Here is a 21,528-nt window from a genome sequence, read left to right on the forward strand (position 1 = left end):
GCTAATGAAACAAGTTCTTTATCAGCTAGGACCCCAGACTTACTCTCCTCAATTTGAGAACTCATTTCTTTGACACAGATGCAGGAAAAAAGTCACAATTCTGTGACTACCTAGCTTTAAGCACATCAGAAGACTTGGTTACTCCCAGGGAAACACTCAAGTGCTGAAAGCTAGCAGAATGCCTGAGTGCTTGGCTGACTGAAGCACATACAGAGCAATGCAAACAACTAATATCAATACTCGACTCTTGCACGCAATCTCATCAATCTTAGTGGAAAAGCAGAACTGAAGAACAGCTACAGAATCAAATATTTGTGGCAATGTGAGAAGACTATTAAAACACAAGCAGACTCCAATCCACTTACCAAAACACTGTGACATTCCCCATCTTCCTTTTCTCAGCCAACTATTATCAAGGCTGAATTTGCCCTCTTGAAAGGGTGTAACCCCGGCCTTGCCTTGCTGTTGGTACTGGGGTTTCCCCCCCAGTGTCTTTCTCTTCTCTTCTGTCTTAACATCTGGGTAACATTTGGTGCACAGACAAATCATAGTGATGTATGTAAACAGAGACAAACATACACAATCAACACCACTAGTAAATCCTGTTCAAACTTGGAAAAAAGCAAAAAGAGCTGATGTGCACTTCACTTGAATAAGGATATTTCAATGTTGGAAAGTCACAGACAGTGACAGAAAATATAAAATTAACAGAGTGCAATAAATTCCTTTAAGGCTCGTGGCTGTAACACAAGTGTAGAGAGAGCAGGAAGATGCTGTGAAAGTAGCTACTTAATTTTGTTGGCAGCTGTTCTGCTGGCATTTGCCAGCTGCTGGCATGTTTGTCCCCTTCATTTTAACCAAGCAGAAAGCCAGAGCCTGTTTAAGTCCAACATGAGGGGACTGTAATTACTTGCAATGCCTTTACAGTACCAGCTTTAAATCAGTCATATTTTTCCAAAGCATTCAGATTTCATGCAGAAAGTTTTCTGGTTTTTAATACAAAGTTGTAAAATACTTGTTATTTGTTCTCTAAGTCTGAGTTGAGGCCTTTCTGAAGAATTGTATATTCACACAACAAATGAGAACCAAACTACAGAATAAACAGTAAATTCAAACTTAGAACATGGTACTTGCTATGGTAGCAACCCTTTCTGAACAGTAGAAACCTGACTTTGAGAAAAAAGGCACTGACTGAAGGACTAATCAATCCTCAGCAGTTGCCTGTTATATCCAAGCAAACTAATTAAATCTGCTCACATCTCTGGAAAATCATCCTGGCACAAATAGTCACAGACTGCAAAAACTCACTATAACACATGATCTACTCAACAAATAATTCCTATCAAAGACAGCTGACTCATGGTATTGGGAATCAGAGGGCAAAAAATGTCCTAAAGGCACCAATAGAGTAAATAAAATGAAGATGGATGAAATAAAAAATATTGTAATCTGCAATTCTGCAGTGTTTTGTAACCTCTTCAAAAATCAAAGGTTTTGATTTGGATGAGAAAAAATTTAAACCCTCTGGTTTTCCTCTGATGAGACACATTTCAACAAACAGATGTGCTCATTAAACCAACCTGGTACAAGGCCAACCCCAGCAAACCCAGTAGGAAAGGTACACTCTTCATTCTCTTCCAGATCTGAGGCTTCTGAAGCACATCCAGTTGCTTTGTGGAGCCACCTCTTTGCTTTAACCCAGTCAAGGACTCTGAACTGTCAGATGAACCAATATCCAAAAATCTACCCTTCTCTGTGCACTTTACATGGCTGCCTTGGGGTCTCATTTTAGTTTGGTGTAAATTCAAACCATAATCAAATAGGTGAATGAAGATAATACTTTGGAAGACAGAAACAGATAATAAAGTGAATGATAGGAAGTTTACAAAAAATGAGAACAGACAAAGAAAGTAGTTCCAAATACCTGCTAGACAGAAAAGCCAACGATCCAAAGTGAAGATGATGAGTCAGCCAACCAGTTTTGGCTCTGTGAAGTATTTCTGTTATTTTCCTGCAAAACACTTCTGAACCAGTTCATCCACTTCTGTGGGTACTCTGTCTCAGTAGAACTGAAACAACTAATTTCTTCCTTGAGACAGACAAGTACTGGCCTTGAGGATCTGTCTGAACTGCCACAATCAACCAACCAAAAACTGCTGGCATACGAACTAAGCTATAGAAGGGACGCAGGAGCAAGGAACTGCATCAGGAGGAAGATCATCAGGAAGAGTGGTTGGTGGTACAAGTGAATGAAAACAGAACTTGAGACTACACTCTAGCAGAAGGAAATTGAGGCCCACAGGAGAAGTTTCTTGTGAAACAAGCTCCAGAAAGTGATGATCAGGCAAGAGTGTGTGTGCAGCCATGTTGCTAGCAGCGGAGTTACAGACTGATCCTGTTGGGAAGCTCAGGACTAGAGGGAGCAGCAGGGTGCTATTACCCAATGAAAAAAAAAATCTGGGGGAGGGTAGAAAGTTCTTTTACAGGGAATGGACTCCATATAGCAAACCTGAGTCTTCGAGAATTAGGATGTGCAATTCACAAAGGAAAGAGACTGCAAAGCTTTTTAATAGTTTAGAGATTATTTTTTCAATCAGTTTACATGTATCCTACACACACACAATAACGGTCAAAGGGTGGGGATAGTAATCATATCTATGTGCATAACTGCAGCACCAGAAGGCTAGGATACAAAGCAGCCTTGAGATCCCTGCCTGTTATCAAGGAATCTTTTCATAAAGTGCTCCTGACAGTCTGGCAACACCAGCTAGAAAATCCCTGTTATGAGTAGAAATACAAAGTGATATATGTAAAGAAATGTGTTTCATTAATAGAACCACGGAAATAAGCAGTGGTATAATACACAAGTACGAATTCAACATAAGTGATCTACCAAATCATTTGCAGATATCACAGCTCCCTGGTTTTTAACTTTTTTATTGGTAACCTTTACCTAAATTTACCATAAAGACTGTAACATCTGTTTGGATGATATTTTCTCCTATGGAACTAGAAAAAATATTTTAAAATATTTAAATCCAAGCTGTCTTCCAACTTAAACATAAGATGTTCCTTTATGACCTGAAAACACAGCCTTAATATTTTGGAGTATTTCAGGAATAGTCAAGTGTTTCAATATCAATGACGACTTCTTGGAATAAAGTTGAAAACTGTAAAACATTATCTCAATTTGGTAATTTTGTTATATCACAGCTACAGCTTTTTCCATTCATACAAATTTTTGCAAAGAAATTCACCATTTGTTTCATTCTCTTACTGCATCTGTATGGAGCAGCCTAGAACATATAAACTACCTACATAAATTGTAAGAAGAGATAATTCCATTCTTAAAACAGTTATCTTTGTAAAAAACCCCTGTGGATCTTTATTCCTGAAGAATATATCTTATTCCTATAGGTTATACCCAGTGACACTGATAAGATTTCTGTGAGAACAAATGGATAAAACTAGTCTTGTCCTGTACCTGTTGTGATTCGGAGATTATAATTTCTTTTTGTAGTTTTCCAATGATCATTTGTAAGACAGTATCTTCCATGTTTCCTCACCAATTTGAGGCAACTGACAAACAGTGCTAATCTAAACAAGACTTTTTAGTTTGCTGAGTGGCAACTGTTAACTTTTTTTTTAATTATACTATGCTACAATACATTTATTCACAGTTAAATTACTTTTAACCTCTTGCTAATTCCAGTGACAGTGTAAAAATACTTTGTAGTTATGTGGTGAAAGACTTTGATTATACATACCTCTGAAAAGAAAACAGACAGGATGACTAGGCTGATCCAGTGAATTACTCCTGCAAACTGTGAAGCACTTGAAACTGCAATACAATACAATGAAGCATCATTATAGTAGCAGAATGCAACTTACATTTAATACAATTAGTACTGCTACAACTTACATATGGGTAAAGTTTGCTTTCTTACATTTTGTAATGGAAGTACCTGAAATAGGATGGGATGTAATGGGACATGGAGCTGCAGCCCTGTCAGCTGCTCACCCTAATTCAGGCCAGCATGTTAGCAGCCACAGCAGCTGTTCATTGGAGCTTTTACAGATAAGACTGCTGGTAAGCAACAACATACATGTTTTAGGTCTTTGATGCTCTGTCACTGCTCCCATGTTCTCACTCCATGCACTGCTTTAGTATGAGATGTGTGACTAAATCCTGTATAGCTAAAAATGCAGAGTTAGAATTCTGTAAGGAAACAGAATGCTCTATTACCCCCACATTATTCCTTGTATTCAGCCTTTGACAGTTTTGCTCAGAAGAGCAGTAATTGTCTGGAACAGGTACCTAAAAACTAGTGCTCAAACCGGGCTTCAAAATAACAGTTCTATCATCTAAAGAAATAACCTAGGTAGGTAGACTTTTGTACAGCTCTCCAGATGTGGCATGAACAGCCACAACTGGCTTTGGATCCCATTCCTCCCAGAGTCAATTTTGACTCTAGGAAAACCATAGTGAGAAAAGCAACAGAAAGAAGCCACTGTTATTGTTAATTGTGAATAAGATCAAATCTTAATATGTTTTAAGGAGTTTGTGAAATATCAGCAACTGAATTTGTACAACAATGTGGTTTTGTACACTCTATTTCAGGAAACATGGCTGTCCTATGGGCAGTTTTGTCTTTAAGCAAGTTTCTATGAGAACACTCAAGAAAGCTACAGTAAATGAAGTAAAATTCACATTTAAGTAATTGGTTAAGATACACTATTTCCTTTGTAAGCACTTTTTTCAGAAAGACAGTGACCACTAAAACCACTTATATTCACTGCATTTCAAATTCCTCCATGAAAAGAAGTCTGTAAAGAATAAGTTAAAATGGTAATTTATAAAATTCTGTATTCTACACCCTACCTTCCCATATAGGTACTCTTTATGCATGCAGATTGATGAGGTAGTTATTCCACTTGCAAAGTGGAATGACTTTGAACAAAAGTCCTTTCAGGAACTGACTGGCAGGAATACTCAGGAAAACTTATCTGAATTTATTAAAAATATGATTATACAGAGTACTAAAGCCTTGCACGGACACTCATTGGCATTAATCAGGTTTTCATTTGATTCAACATTTTACTTATAAGCTGAATGAAATAAACTTAAGACACATGAGTTTGCTGCAAGATGACATATGAAGCTCTATGATACAGGTTCAAATCTGGAGGATTACTTAATAAGTAAGTTTGACTAAAATTCTGTGATCAAAATTCCCTTCATTGCCGACAAAACAAAGCAGAAAGTTGAAAGGGTCCAGTGTCTGAACTGCTAGCAACACCTAATCTAAAAATCACATGCTCTCAAGTTTAGAATAAGGGAATGAAGAGAAAAAATTATCTCTTTATGTCAGGGTATTTGTGAGTCTACTATCCTGTGGTGGTTTAAGCCCTGCTGGGACCGGAGACCACATTGCCGTTGCCCCTCTCCCACTGTCAGCCGGTCAGGCTTACAGTGAGGCACAAACCCCAGGTTGAAATAAGAAGAAATTTAATACAACAGTGTGATAAACAATCTGAACAACAACAATAGCAATGGTATTGCCGCCGGTGCACCGTCCTGGTAGCAATCAGCACTCGCTGCTCCTCAACCTTAAGCCGCCCCACCACTGAGGGATCCTCTGAGAGGCCGGGTAAGGTGGACAACTGTTCAACCTCCTCCAGGGCAGCTACACCAAAAGCCCACCGGTACCCTTTTGGGTCTTTCAAGTACCCTCTCCTGAGATAGTCTATGCCCAGGATGCACGGGGCATCTGGGCCAGTCATGATGGGGTGCTTATGCCAGTCCTTCCCAGTCAGGCTCACTTCAGCTTCCAGTAGGGTCAGCTGTTGGGATCCCCCTGTCACTCCGGAGATGCAGATGGATTCAATCCCACTGTAGCTCGATGGCATCAGGGTGCACTGTGCGCCAGTGTCCACCAAAGCCTTATACTCTTGTGGGTCTGATGTGCCAGGCCATCGGATCCACACTGTCCAGTAAATCCGATTATCCCTTTCTTCCACCTGGCTGGAGGCAGGGCCCCTCTAATCCTGCTCATCATCACTCACTTCTTGTAAGAATGATTCACTGGTCCCCTCAAGAGGGTCAAACATAACATTCGCCATTCTATTCTGTCTGGGGGATTTCTGACTGGACACTGGAGCTGCGTTCCTCTTGGAGGACTCCCCTTTTGTGATGGTCTTCCCTTTCAGCTGCTCTACTCGTGCAGCTAGGGCAGCAGTGGGCTGTCCATCCCACCTCCTCATGTTTTCTCCATGGTCATGGAGGAAAAATCACAGGGTGCTTCGTGGTGTGTACCTTCTTCTGCCTTTCTCTTGGGTGGGGAAACATTTACTTCCAAGGGCTGAGACATTAGCCTGTGCTGGTGCAATGTAGGACATGTCCTCTTCCATTTTCTGGACCCTCTGAGACAGTTCCTCCACAGCTGAGACCCAGGAATGGTGAGATGAGGGGAGATTTCCCTCATATTGCCGGAGCTTGCCAACCACTCCATCCACCGTTAGAGTGTGGGTGTCTGTCCACCAGGACACTATTGCCAACGCTTTCGAGTGCGCTTCTGGTGCGCTCTTCAGGAACTTTCGCCACATCAGGTGTGTGCAAGGGGCCTGATCTGGGTCCATGGGTGACTGCTCATCATTCAGATCACCACAGATCATCTCAAACACAGCCAGTTCCCTGAGGTTCTGGATGCCTTTCTCAATGCTGGTCCATTTGCTCAGCTGACATAGGATATCATCCTTGTAGGGGTGCCTCTCCCTCACACCAAGCAGGAGTCGCTTCCAAAGGTTGAGGGTTTGAGCCTGTTTCCCTATTTCCCTATCAATGCCAGCATCCTTAGCCAAAGATCCCAGGTGCTTGGCCTCTCTCCCCTCCATTTCAAAAGCACTGGCTCCGTTGTCCCAGCATCGGAGCAGCCAGGTGCAAATCTGCTCATCTCCCAGGCGGCCGAAATCTCTCCGCATATCTCGCAGCTCAGTCAGGGATAGAGATCGGACAATCACCTCTGGTCCTTCCTCCTGTTCCCATGATGGGCCTGGATCATCCCCACCCCTCACTTTGCAAACTGACTTTCTGGTATATTGTTTTCTGTATCGGGGCAACTGATACCAGCACTGGCTGGCTCTCTGGCTCAGCTGCTGTACTGATGGAGGCAACAGACTGGCTCTGCCTGTCACCCCGGCCCAGATACTGTACCAGTGAGTTCACTCTCAGGTTCTGTAGCCTCTTCTCCCCCTTGAGGGCAGTGGGTGGTATTTAAGAGGACACGGTACGCATGGGCAAGTCCCCAACACATTGCAGCGATTTGTGTCTCCTGGGTTTTGCCAGTTTGGTAACACACCCTTTCTAAGCACTCCATCAGCTTCACAGGGCTCTGCATTCGCTCAGGAGTGAAATTCCAAAGCATTGGAGGTGCCCACAGACTCAGGCCTTTGCCCATCTTTTCTCACACCCCTTGCCACTCACTATTATCTGACCTCGGGGCAGGTTTCCAGGCACTGATATTGTTAGATTAGTGCCGCATGGCCAAAACCGAAATCAGGCAGACATTCAGAAAGCATTGTGCCGCAATCACACTAGCCTGCAGGCTCCAAGGATAATTGAAACTCCCCAAAACCAAGAGGATCTCTTCCCCTGGCTCACCCATAGAGGGGGTGAGACCCCTAACAAAAGCCCAGGCAGCAAACAGGTACCGGCCCACCCCCCACCCCCCTCCCCCAGCGATACAAAGGCATTATAAGCACTCAGTAGCCCATATAAGACCCTTTATACATTTTCCACCAATAACAAACACCAGCACTGGGATCATATACTGGATATAAGGAATAATCCAGCCCCACCACGCAAGCAAGTGGGCCAGCATTGCAAACATTATTACACAATACAAATACAAACAGAAAAATTACAGCCAACAGATTGCTCTAACACACTCTGGTCAAGATCTGTCCCTTTTTGATTCTTATTTCAACCCAATTCGTGCCCCACTGGTGTGCCTAAAAACTCTGTGGTGGTTTAAGCCCTGATGGGACCGGAGACCATGTTGCCATTGCCCCTCCCCCACTGTCAGCTGGTCAGGCTGGCAGTGAGGCACAAACCCCGGGTTGAAATAAGAAGAAATTTAATACAACAGTGTGATAAACAATCTGAACAACAGTAGCAATGGTAACAACAATTAACAGCAATAACAGTGAACAAGACAAAAGATATACAGAGAAATACTGCAAATGGTTACGGAACAAGACCGCCGTGAGCTCCCAGCCACCAAAGCCACCAAGGAAAAAGTTCCTGCACTCTCACGCCTGGACCTGACGTCAGCATGGTATGAATAACCCAGCTGGAAATCCCTTCCCCCTTTTCCGCTGGGGAAGCTTAACCCTATCCTAGCTGAACCAGGACACATCCCTACAGCAAACAGATAAAAATAGTCCATGTGGTCTTGCAGTTTCAAAGAACTGCTGTGTAATAGCAAAGTTGAAGGCAACTGATGACTTTGCATAGAGATGCAAGACTGACAGAATTAACTAAGTCCCAAGAACATATAGGGCACGTGCTAAATAAAGCATTTTAAAATTAACTGATCAAAAAGGGAAGGGTATGAAAGGGATGTAGGATGAAATCAGGATACAAAGAAAACTGTGTGCTGCCACTAGAACTCTCAGCTAAGGTTCATCTGGGGCTTGATGAGAGGGTTTGCTGTGGTGCAACAGAGGAACTACTTAAAGATGAAACAAATGGGCAAAATATAATATATTTAACTTTCCCAAGACACTGTCTTTATAGAGTGGCACAAAGAACAAGAAATGGAAACCATTTGTAAGCTATTTTAAAGTTATTTTTCAAAGAGCTGTCGATTGACATACAAGGCTCCAGCTGCCCCTTAGTGGGCAAAAAAGATACAGCAACCAGAATTTGGAAAGAAAATCAATTTCTGATGCTGCACTAAACTGTAGCAGTGTGCTGGACACGTTACCACACAGCATGCAATTAAATTGCCAGTAACACAGTAAATTTGAAAAAGCCTTCCAAGCAAGAAGCTTTTGTGCAAGAAAAATCACTATGACAAAGACTGAATCACTAGCCCATACATTGAATCTGAATTTGCCTCTTCTGACACACTCCCTTTCAAAAACGCAGTGAAAAGCTTCAAAACCAGGAGAAGGGTCTTCTCCAGGAGGTGTTCATCCCTGCCCTATGATGATTTGGATACATCACTTTAAAAAAAGCACCTAAGCTGTTCAGCTTTTACTTTCATCTGGAACAGAATTACACATTTGTTGAACTTGTAAACACTTTTTCCCAAAACTATAGCTAAAAGCCAAAAAGTTCTGCTTTACTTCACATTTCGCTTGTCCGATGCTATGGGGAATAAGTGAATCACAGAATGGTTTGGGTTGGAAGGGACCTTAAAGATCATTCAGTCCCACCCCCCTGCCACAGGCAGGGACACCTTCCACTAGCCCAGGTTGCCCAAAGCCCCGTCCAACCTGGCCTTGAACACTGCCAGGGAGGGGGCAGACACAGCTTCTCTGGGAAACCAGTGCCCATGTCTCACCATCCTCACAGTAAAGAATTTCTTCCTTATTATCTAATCTAAATCTTCACTCTTTCAGTTTGAAACCATTACCCCTCATTCTATCCCTACCCTGCTGATCAAGAGTCCCTCCCCACCCTTCCTGTAGCCCCCTTTAAGTACTGGAAGGCCGCTCTAAGGTCTCCCTGGAGCCTTCTCTTCTCCAGCTGAACACCCCAACTCTCTCAGCCTGCCCCCATAAGGGAGGTGCTCCAGCCCCTGATCATCTTTGTGGCCTCCTCTGGACCCACAGGCAGGTCCATGTTCTTACTTGATGCCCCCAGAGCTAGACCCAGCACTGCAGGAGGGTCTCACAAGAGTGGAGCAGAGGAGGAGAGTCCCCTCCCTGTACCTGCTGCCCACACTGCTCTGGGTGCAGCCCAGGGTACCGTTGGCTTTCTGGGCTGTGAGCGCATGTTGCTGGCTCACACTCAGTTTTCCGTCCACTAATCCCCCCAAATCATCCTTGGGGCTGCTCTCAATCCACTCGTGGCCCAGCCTGGATTTGTGCTTGGGATTGCCCCAACCCATGGGCAGGACCTTGCACTTGGCCTTGATGAACTCCATGAAGTTTGCACGTCCCACCTCTCCAGGTCCCTCTGGATGGATCCCTTTGTTGACAAACCTGCTGAGGGTGCACTCCATCCCACTGTCCATGTCATGGACAAAGATGTTAAATAGCGCTGGTCCCAACACCAATTGGTCATGAAGATGATGGTTCGGTATAAAATGTGGAGTACAGCCAACCTCAGTCTACTTCCTCCCCCTTTTCCTCACTTCCACATCTCCTCAAAATGTATATCCAGGAGGGAAGGGATGAAGAATACATCCTGACAAACCCCGAGTGGCTATTATAGAAGCTTGTACTACCAGCACTTGCTTTTGGAGAATGTTGTTCTTGATGATGATTTCCTGGCAGATAAACTAGATTGCTTCTGCAAGGAGCACACAGCAGATGCTCACTGCATGGTTTGGACAAGCCTTAAACCCATTCTTACTGAGGCACTGCTATACTGCAACGTGCATTTTCTTTGCAAAGCTATGTGTGTACTCAGACAGGGCCCTGATCCAGCAACCAAATGGACAGGAGCAGAGGTTTTCAGCTTCACTTCAGGAAGGCCTGATGCCTTTTACAGGCACACCTGCCACAAGTGATTGCAGGGAGGACAATACTAAGATGATCTCCTGAGTTGCTTTCCTCCAAAACTACTGAAGACAAAGAAGTGGCGTATTTCTGATAAGTGGGGCTTAGAAGTTGCCATGACCCTCTTTTTTTGAAACAAGGTGCAAGTGACTTAATACATCTATTTCTGCATTTGCAAAACATCACAAGATATTGAGACATTATTTTGTTAATGCATGTGAAGAGCTCTGAAGATAGGACTAAAAAAAGTTGATTATAGGACAGAGACCTATAATAAAAGACCTATTGTATGTCTCCTGCTTTCTGTGGTTTCTAATTCTGATATGAATATGCCTTGTGCTGAAATACCCTAAAAGGTCTCTGTCCTTTTCATGTGTGTGACCTACGCATTTGCAAATGTGGTCTCCATCACTGGCAGTTTTGGGTATGGGAGAACTGCACGCTGCAACCAAAGACTGCACTAAAAGTATGAGAGGAAAATGATGTTCTCAAAATGTCACAGCCAAAATAAAAACCATTAAAAAAAAAAAAAAAGGAGGCTTCCTCAGTAACTGCAGTCTATAATATGGATTAGCAGTTGTTACTATGAGTGAAATTGGCAGCAGTGTGCCATAACATATCCTAATGCATTGGTTGATTTCATATAGAATAAGGAATCATATAAAACTCTAATTAAATTTTTGAAAAACATAATTATGGCCTAATGGCTTTTTAAAACCTTAAGGTAAGTGACACACATTCCTCATATGATTTAACTGCAATACTTGTATCCACCTCACCAAGATAGCCTTTATCTGATTTAAAACAAAATAGAAGATATTCAACCTAACAAAGGCAAGAAGCCTGATGCATTAAATCATTAGTTAAAATGCAAAGTAGCAACAGAGTAGAATAGGTCCTTTCTCAGGTGCTGAACCAATCCATACAGGTAGGGGCAGCCTCTGAACAGTGAAATCACCTGGCTCAACCAAACACCTATCGCTCATGCACAAGTTGTAAGCTGCAGAGCTTTTAAGAGTATCATATGTACTAGACACAGAGGAGGAATGATCTCTAAATTAAAGCCTTCTTTAGAAGATTCGTCAGAAAATAATCAGCAAGAAAGCAGGTGCTTCCAGAGGAAAGCCTCCAAAACTTAAATATCGAAAAGAAATCAACAGAAACCATTTTTAAACTCTTTGGTCCTACAGGAAGTGACAATTCTCTACATAAACAGGAAGATGTGGCACCTCAATAAATATTTTTGAAAGCTTCTTCAATTTTTAAGGACTGACACCCATAATTAGCATTCATGACATTTTTTCAGAACAGACTTGTCCGTCCAAATTCTGGGCTTCCTCAGCCAAAATTGCTAAGTCACCAGAGACAACTGAAAACTACAACTATAATGGATCAACCACACTCAGAATGGGGTGTGCAGCATGGACAGGGATGAATGGTGGACAACAGTTTTGAAAGACAGCTTAGTCATTTATTCATCTTATAGGGTTTATAAAATGGCTGCAGTTATCAATAAAGTCTCCTAAACTATTCTTAATACAATTGCAATACCCAAATCTTTACAGTGAAATCTAACATCACTAATATCAATTGACAAATCACAAAAATAGAAGGACCTCAACAGAATAAAAAGTTCCTTTGCCTGGTTGCCATAGAAGATCCCAGACCATAACTCTTTCATGCTAAGTATTCTTGCATTTTTGGGATTGTCTGAAACCCATCAGTGTTGTTTCAACATATCTGAGATTGCATGGAGATGTTAGAGGCTGCTCTTCAACATTTAGCATAGGAAAAAATGTAGCTGGTATTTGCATTCATGTCAGCTTTGTATGGTAAAGAAAAAAAAGGAAAAGGGGGGAATGGAGGAAAAGAGCAGTAGGGGAAAAAAAAGAATTAGGAAGCAAAACAACAGCATTAAATTTTCCATTGTGGAACCTGTGTAGAGTGAATTCAGATAAAGCAAAACTCCACTTAAGCTATTATTTGATTCCCAGTGTGTTAGCAAAGTAGAATCAAAATCTGTGTCATTTCAGTGCATTACAAGATACAAAACCATAATTTCGATTTCTACCCAACTCAGTAGAAGTAATAAAGACAGCACCCTAGCAAGTTCATCACTTCTGTCTATACATATGCATGTGAAAAGTATCAGAGATTAATGATGCACAAATGATCTTTCTTCTGTGTATACAGAGTGTGTTTGTAAAGGACAGACCTTTTCAAGTACTAATGACAGTATGCGCAGATCCCTGCATGTACACTCTGCTTGTATCCTTTGAAAATTTTTCCTTTACTGAATCTGGTAAGCAAAAATAAGGAAGAGACTGACTTCACTATACCAGGGTTCCACAAAACCACATTTCTTACCTATCCTAGTAACCATTTAAATCGTAGGAAAGAACAAATCCCCAACATCCTCCCCCCTTCAAAATCTCCCAGCAAGTTAAGCCTTTATTTCATCAAAACTTAAAAAAATAAAAATCCTCCTACTCACACTGGAGAAGCTTTATATCTATTAGGAGTTCCAGAGTCAGAAGAATCACCACCAATACTACACAGGCTACCAGGAAACTGTTGAGACTTGCACTGAGCAAAAATACCTGCCACACAGCTGCTCGTCTCCCACAGCACGGTTTTAGCCAGTTAGATCTAAGGAAATAAAATTAAGAGGAGAAACAAGAAAAGAAAAGAAGTGAAAAAGGAAGAGAGCTAAAGAGAAGTGAACTCAAAATTACAAGTTCTGCTGTTATGGATACACTCAGCAGTAACATACAAAGACTTTGCAAAACTCACTTTTATTGGTTTATTTACCAAGAAAAACACTTCAAAAAAAAAATTCATCCTGGGGTCTTGTGTGTCTCCAACCCTCTGGAGTGTACCAGTGGTCAAGGGCCTTCCAATGCACTAACACAATCCTAATTACATACATACTTTTCTGCTTTCTTCCTCTCTTACTATTTTTCATGTGTTTTTATTTTGATGTACATGCTGCATTCACACATCTGTGAGTACCAAGGCACAGCAGGACTCTGCTATTAGATTAGAAGCTAATGATGTTTAAGAATTTCTCTACCATTGAATTTTATGGTCATGAACCTTTATCCCTGTTCTAGTATGAGACAAATCAGACAAGATCTGCCAAATTTAGTTTGCAACAATCAGTCTGTGACATCATGGAAAAGAGCAATAGGAATCTGGGAAACACTGAAGAATAAGCTCAGTGACTCCACAGCTACACCTATACTAGCAAATATACACAGCCTGGCAAGGTGTCAAGCCACTGGCCAAGGCTGTCCAGTTTGTCTATTTGTCTAACTCTCACCAATCTGTTTGTGGACCAGGCCAAAAAGGACTTTCCTAGAGTTTGGGGTAGCACAGTTTTGGGGACAGAATACACCAGGGACTGCTCCCAAACCTAGTATAAATGAGATCACCTTGTTTTGGAGGAAAAGAAGGTTTAGATACCATGAAGGGAGCTGTGAGGAGGCTACAAGGACCAGAACTCTGGAATGAAGCTGATGAATCAGTAAATGTTGCACTAGTGTTGTGCTAATGCAGATACACATTTTCAAGCGGGTTATTAAAAAAAGTATTTTTTTCTTTTGAAAATATTTACAATAGGAATAACTGCAGCAGAGACTTCAGAAGCATAAAGCCCATCCTGCTACTTCTCTTCTAAAAATCCCCCCATAGTTTCAATTTGATACAGTACCATATAATTTCTCATCATAGTGTTTCATAATGTTCTTGTACTGGTCTACCTCTGAAAGTTCTGATGCTTGCCTGGCACTTCGTATTTTCAAAGCACTGTACATACACATTAGCTAATAAAGAGCTGACATGATTTATTAATTAGAGTTTAAGAAACTGCAAGCATACAGAAGTGTGGTGCAGTAACCGCACTATCTGAACTAAAATATCAATACACAGAAATCAATGCTATACAAGAAGATATGATGATACTGATCAATTCCAAATAAATAGCTCTAGATTCAGTAACTCATGCCAAAAGTAAACACTTGGAAAAGCATCACAAAACATTCCCTGACATATTCACACTCAAAAATGAGAGTGAAAGTGATGATAAGCAGTGCTCAAAAGACTTGACACTTTCAAGCAGCTTCTCAGAATTAAGCATATCAACTAAATACTTGTACTCAGGTTGCCTGATTACCTGACCTTAAAAGGCCTCCTCAACTGACTCTTAAAACTTTGGAGATTTGACAAGTGTCACTATCAGGAACTTGCCCTTAGTTTAACTTTGTTATGGTTCTAGCCTGAACACAGAATGCACTAGATTTTAAACAGTTATTTTCAAAACATAAGGAAGAAAAAGCATTGGGACAGGACCTCTTTGCAAACTTGATCTTTTAGTAGATTTTATTTTACATCATCTCAAAACAGTATAACTTGTCTTTACTGCAACTGTTATTTTGGGTTTTGGTTTTGTATCTTTCTAAAAATAACACTAGGGAACAGCCCAGTTTAAATAGAAGAGTTTTTAGTTCTATTCTCTTCCTACAGCTGTCTTCCCTTTTCTAAAAAGTCTTGTTTTACCAGCATTTTAACATTGCATTGCAGTTATCCTCTTTCCTATTCTCAAAATGATCAGTAGAGGGCCTAAGTACATGCCTTTAGAAGCTCTATGCAGTGGAGATTTTCAAATGTACCAGTAAGAATAAATCAACTGTGATACTCAGCACATATTACATATAGCCACGATAATCATTATTCAAGCTAATAATTACTTAGAGAATGCTAAAGAATGTGGAGTTATTCTGTCTGTGCAGTTCTAATACTCCACTGATTCAAAAAAGCTTCTGAATGAAACAGTTTACTATTAGAAAAGCAATCAATATAAGAGGTCAAGGGCAGATCACCTGCATGTTTACACCTACGTATCAATCATAAAAATATATAAACCGATACCAAAGACACTGAAGTGTTTGAGATTTAAGCACTGAAAAAACACCTCCTTCATATCTTATTACACAAAAGTGCATTTCTTCAACACTTGTCCTATGAATGGACAATTATTAGCATCTTCACATCGTTGCCTAGCAGACCTCTTTTCAGACCTCCTCCAAGTCCTCTGAACCCACTGACATTAACAACCCATTGTGCTCTAAAAGGAGCACTGAATGGTTTCATTCCTGTGTGCTGCTTAGCTAGCTCATTCCCTGTGACTTCTACACTCCTGTATATTAGAGTCCTGGTTTTCCTGTGGGATGTTGGTTTATGATTGGTTTGTGTTTTTGTGTTGGGGTTTTTTTTTTTTTAATTCTTATATCTTGAAAAAGATGGACATAAATAATAAAAGGAACTATAAGAAAAAGTGCCCTATTTCATTCAGTACTTCTTTTTGTGTCCTGACTGTGTTGTCTGTGGATGCCATGCCCTATATGGATACCAGTAAGGTATGACTTAGGACAACTTTACTGTGTCACTTCAATCAGGTTCATTAGGTATCTCAGTTACTCCGCCTCTATAACAGGAATACTATAGACCTTACGATCCCTGGATGAAGTAAATCAATGTACTAGCATGGGAATTTCTTGCTTGATGGTTATACAGGGTTGTAAAGTTTTGTCATGAGACGTTAAAATATATTTAGTGCAACTTTACCAGGGGTAATTCTTTTTAAAGACACATTCACACATGGCTTTGTGGAAAACCAATCTGTCATCATCACTGCTAGCTTTATTAATAAACAGCTTGGAAAAAAAGAACATAAGGCAAAACTGGGAAAGGTTTAACGTATTTATTTGGTAAGGAACCACTACAAACAATTTGTTCAAGCTGTTAACAGCTGTCACTGTTTCTATTTTCTGGTCTTGTAAACAAATACCCCAAAATCTGCATTATACCTTACCCTGTCTTTTTTTTTTTTTTGGCTAAACAACAAGTGTTTGCATCTCACAAGATGGCTATGACCAGAAAACAGAAGGATGGATGAGATCCAAATCACTATCTGAAGGAGCAGAAAGCCCATGGTCAGGAAGTGACAGGAACACAGAAAGGCGAAGTAACAATACAAAATCTGGCTGAGACAACACAGACAGCAGAGCCTCACAGCAGGCTACAGAAGCCGCTGGAAGCCCTGAGCAACTCCAAGGAACAGACAGATCTCTGCACCCCTTGCCTGAACTTCTCTTACAAGCTTAGTTTAACTACAGAAGTTTAACTATTGAGAGAACCCTCATCCTTTTTTTCCCCCCTAAGTTTTACTATCTCAAACCCCATGACATTTCTTGGGAGTTTGATGCAAAACTCTGTTGCTTAAATGGCATGAAAGATTCCCCCAGTTTTCTGCCTAAACTCGCACATGGCCAGTTTATACATATTTGCTTTTGTGCCAGTATTGTTCTTTAGCTTGATTAGTTCTTTTCCCTTGCTGGCATTTCGTCCATGATGCATTTATACACAGCAATGGCACATCCACTCATGTAATTTAATTAAAGCCTATGCTTTTCATAAAACAGACACTCAGTTTTCTCTTAGTAGTCCCTTCTGCACGTGGATACAGACAACTAGAGCAGTACATAATATTCTGGAATAGGTTTAATTATGTGAATGCTTCTCAGCTCTATCTGAAGTACTTTCTGCTTTCTAGGATCATTTGTGCCTTCTTTATAGGTCTATATCACACCATTTGCTCACAGACATCCTGTGATTACCTGGTACATTACTCTTCCCATTAGAAAATTGCTTATTAGACTTTTCCTTTTTATGCTAAGGTTTTTAGCAAAATATTAAGATCATGTTCAAAAACAACCTTTATGAAACATAAGAAGAGCCATATTAGGTTAGAACAAATGCTTGGTATCCCTGTCTCCAACAGCGGCCATGAGCAGACATCTCAAGATGAATAAGAACACAGCAAACATGTAACACAGCATCCAACTATTTTCAACTTGGTGACTTCCTGAGACAGATGTTGTTTCTTGGATTCTACTTAGTAACCTCCAATGAATTTCTCTTCCACAGACTTGTCCGACTTCCCCTTAAGGCTAGATAAGATATTAGCAGCCACACATCCTTTAGAAAGTAGTTCCACACATCTACTGCCCTCTGTACAAAGAGCAACTTCTTTTTTTTTTTTTTTTTTCTTTTGAACGTGGCCATAATCTATTAATATACCCTAGCACCTCTATTGGGAGGTTGGGTGTGTGTGTTTCAAACTTTATTTTAACCTCTCTGTGTCACAGGTTTTGTAATCACAGTCAAATCTCCTGTCAGCCTTCTCTTTTCCAGATTGAAGAGTCCTAGCTTACATAGTAATCTTCAGTAGAAATTGTATCACATCTCTGATCGCAGTTTTTCTTTGAATCTTTTCCAGTTCTTTCATATCTACCATATCCTTTTTGACAGGGACCAGAACTACATTCATGCTGAAGACATGGACAAAGCTTGGATATACAGAGAGGCACAACAATGGCCTGTCCCTCTTTTATTCTCTACTGCTTTTCCTAATGAATCCTAACATCTGATTTGATTTTGGACTGCTCAGCATTTGCCTGACATTTTCATGGACTCTACTTCCAGGCTAATATTCCTCTTTTACACATTTCCCCTTTGTCCTATGGCTTATCCATCCTTCAGTTTTTGCATCAAGCCATGCCTTCTCCAATTTAGACAATTAATTCCAGTGTTAAACCAGATGAATTAGACCCATGTCATTTCTGCTCCCCAAGAGCTTTGCCAGCAGTGGTCTGTGGGCTACAACTACTACACTTCTACCCACAAAAAGTACCTGGGAAAAGCAAGTTCTGTTGGAAAAATACAGAAAGATCTACAAATCAAAAAAGTCTGAAAATCACTGAGCTAGAAAATAAAATCTTTTTTTTTTTTTTTTTTTAAACTTACAGTAGCATTCCCTCTACCAATTGGTGTTACTGATAAAAGACATTACTGGGACACACTCAAAAGATTTAGGTACTAGGATAAACACAATAATGAGCTATTCTGGAAAACAGCATCTATAAAGATAAACACTTAAAAGGATCTGTGCAGAAAAATAAGTTTCTAAATCACTGAACATCCCTGTAACATAGCCCAAAATTTCATGCATTCTTTAGTGAAGAGCAGGTCACCCCACAGGTTCTGTCGTGCTGAACGTTCTTTTTCTGCTGCAGTGCAGGTCTTCGTTTTGGACCAGAGCACAGAGAGTAGCAGTGATGTAGTACTGCACAAAGAACAAAATCAGCACTACAGTCTCATTCACTGTATTTTGCTGCTAAGATTTTGCACCATCCTTCTGGACTCAGACTGTGGCTAGCAGCTAAAAATAAATTAAAGTCACACTTGTAAATACAAGGAGCTTGCTCAGTACATGAAACAATTCTACCCTCCAAAACCTTTGCACTTTATCTCAAGCTTGGACCTCATTATTAACCATCTATCAATGTCATGTGCTCCAGGATCTGCATGAGGCGCAAAGAACTTTTCAGAACAGGGACTGTTTTTTAATTATGCTGCCAGGTATAGACAAGAAAAGCAGAAAACGAGAAATGTTATAGCTTGCTCCACTTGAGTTCTTTTAGTTAAAGCATCTTTAAGCTTTGTAGAAAATTCAAGCAAAATACCTCAAAGATCAAAATAAAAACTGAAAGACGAATATGAAAACCAGAAACAATGGCATCTACCTGGTGCAATTACTTAAGACAGAATAAAGGAACAGACATCCTTCTCCCAGGATGGGTGAATGCATTTATCAGTGAAGGATTGCAACCAATTTAAAATGAAAAGCTCATGACTTTCTGGTGTTAAATTCTGAATCTCTGTAAAGCTCTGTTCAGTTTTGGTTTCCCTTCCTTTTTATCTCCCTCTCTATCCTTTCCTATAGTTCTCTTTTTCAGATATTCCTACTGTTTAATGCAAGCTACGACCAAACAAATCTAAGGCCATGAACAGATGACGATAAATTATTAAATTACAACAACACAACTACTTACAGCTAATGTCAAGTGAGTCACATTAACTGTACGGCTCCCTTTACAGCTGTTGAAGTAAAACACAATATCTGAAGGACCTCCATGTTTCAAATGTGTTTAACATATAAAAATTTAAAACAAATACAACAAATAATTTAAAGTTGGTGTATCTTTTTCCTCTTGCTTCCTACCTCCATTACACACAAATCTTTGAGAGACAGGCTCACTGCCTAACTGCATATTCACAAAAAAATACAGCTGGTTGTGCAACCGTCTGTAAATTCTTTTATAATTTATTGTGAATGATACCTCCTAACTGGAACTTAAGGAAAATACAGGAAGGAGAGATTTCCCCTGTGCCCACTTGTCTCTAGCACGCATGTACCATGTTCTGCATGTTGCCAATTTTCCAACTATTCCCCATTGTTTTTATTGGTCATTGATGCAAAAATAGAAGAAAGTATTTTTTGGAAAACAGAATACTTGATTGAAAAAAAAAGAAATTAAGAGTGGCACTTAAAGCTAATGTTAACAATTAAAAATCTCCTAGCTTTCCGGGTGGTTAGCTTCCTTAAATAAACATTCATATATTTTTTTTATGCGAACCAAGTTCAATGCAGACACAGCCTCTCCAATAAATTCACAGACATGAAGAAAATCAGCAACTTTGATGCTTTTTGTACATGAGTATCAGCTAATCCGTTACAGATATGTTAGAAGTGTACACTGTATGTTCTCCTTGGCATGTCTCCAGCCTATGCCTCAATTGTTTCTGCAATGTTGAAGCACAGAGTGCAGAGCACCACAGTGTTATCTAAGGATGGTTCTAACAAGTTAACTGCAGGGCACATCAGTGAGACTAATAACTAACAAAATAAACACCACACTACTATTGGTTCTGAGAACCAAGCCACACAGGGTGGAAGAGATATAGCTTTATAAATAGAGATTGCTATAGTCACATAAAACTCTAAATGTTTTAGTTACGCATTATTGGCATTTATCACAAAATTCCATTTTTCTGAATGGTATGACCCATAGCTCTATTAACACGAGGCACATCAGCCTCACTGCAGCTAGGAAGCAGGAATCACTCCTACCCCACATGTGGAGACCACGGGAACCTTACTCTTCTGTGCAAAGATGGCAATGCCAGCCTACCCACATGATTTATAATGAGTGAGAATATTTACAATGCAGAGTCCATCCAAGTTAACCAACTTCCATCATGTAAATTCTTTGTACTTTCCCTGTTTGAGAAGTCTACAGAAGCAAAAGAATTTTTTCTTAACCCACATTAGAAGTCAACACATTCTGTGTTTTATGTGAGGGTTTCTGGCAGAGTGGAACAGTTTTTCTTGACTGATTACCCTTTCACTACTTACAGGTGTACTTCAGGGACAGGCTTAATATGCTGTCTAATATGCAGTCCTTTCTTTCTTGCTTAGCACATGGATCAGCACTGTAAACTAAATTTCTGACAAAACCAGCTCAAATCACAACTGTCCACAAACTTCCTTCAACAACACTGACAACAGGAACTGACTGCCCTGAGCATTTGATATGATAGAGCAAAGACTCAAACTGCACAATATAAGATTTTTATTCCAGTATCTTTAAAGCTATGGGACTCAATTCTCATATGGTCTAACAAAAGACAGACTATAATTCTCCTTTATTAATGCTGCTCTTTTTAATTTTTTTTTTTCATTTCTCATGGGAGGGGTAGGTAGTCTGATGCTATCTAAGTTTCCAGGCACACAGAGAGGGATGACTTATGATGCACCAATTCCTGGTTACCTATTAATATTGGGTTTATTGAGAAACAGTCAGACAAAACAAAAAGGTCCCCTAGTTACCAAGC

General features: G+C 40.3%; 1 protein-coding gene across 4 annotated transcripts in view; it reads right to left on the bottom strand.

Moving 5' to 3' along the window:
- The window catches only part of TMEM266 (transmembrane protein 266), a 70,618-nt gene that overhangs the window by 41,313 nt on the left and 7,777 nt on the right, over window positions 1-21,528 (bottom strand). For all 4 annotated transcript variants that reach the window (XM_026855952.1, XM_026855953.1, XM_026855951.1 and 1 more), the window contains exons 5-6: window positions 13,226-13,380; window positions 3,768-3,841 (exon numbers count right to left, since the gene is read on the bottom strand). In XM_026855952.1, the coding sequence (XP_026711753.1) occupies window positions 3,768-3,841; window positions 13,226-13,380 (229 nt within the window). The remainder of the gene's footprint in view (window positions 1-3,767; window positions 3,842-13,225; window positions 13,381-21,528) is intronic.

Source organism: Athene cunicularia (genome assembly GCF_003259725.1).
Source record: "Athene cunicularia isolate RWA chromosome 10 unlocalized genomic scaffold, athCun1 chr10_part1, whole genome shotgun sequence".
In the NCBI taxonomy this organism is placed as follows: domain Eukaryota; kingdom Metazoa; phylum Chordata; class Aves; order Strigiformes; family Strigidae; genus Athene; species Athene cunicularia.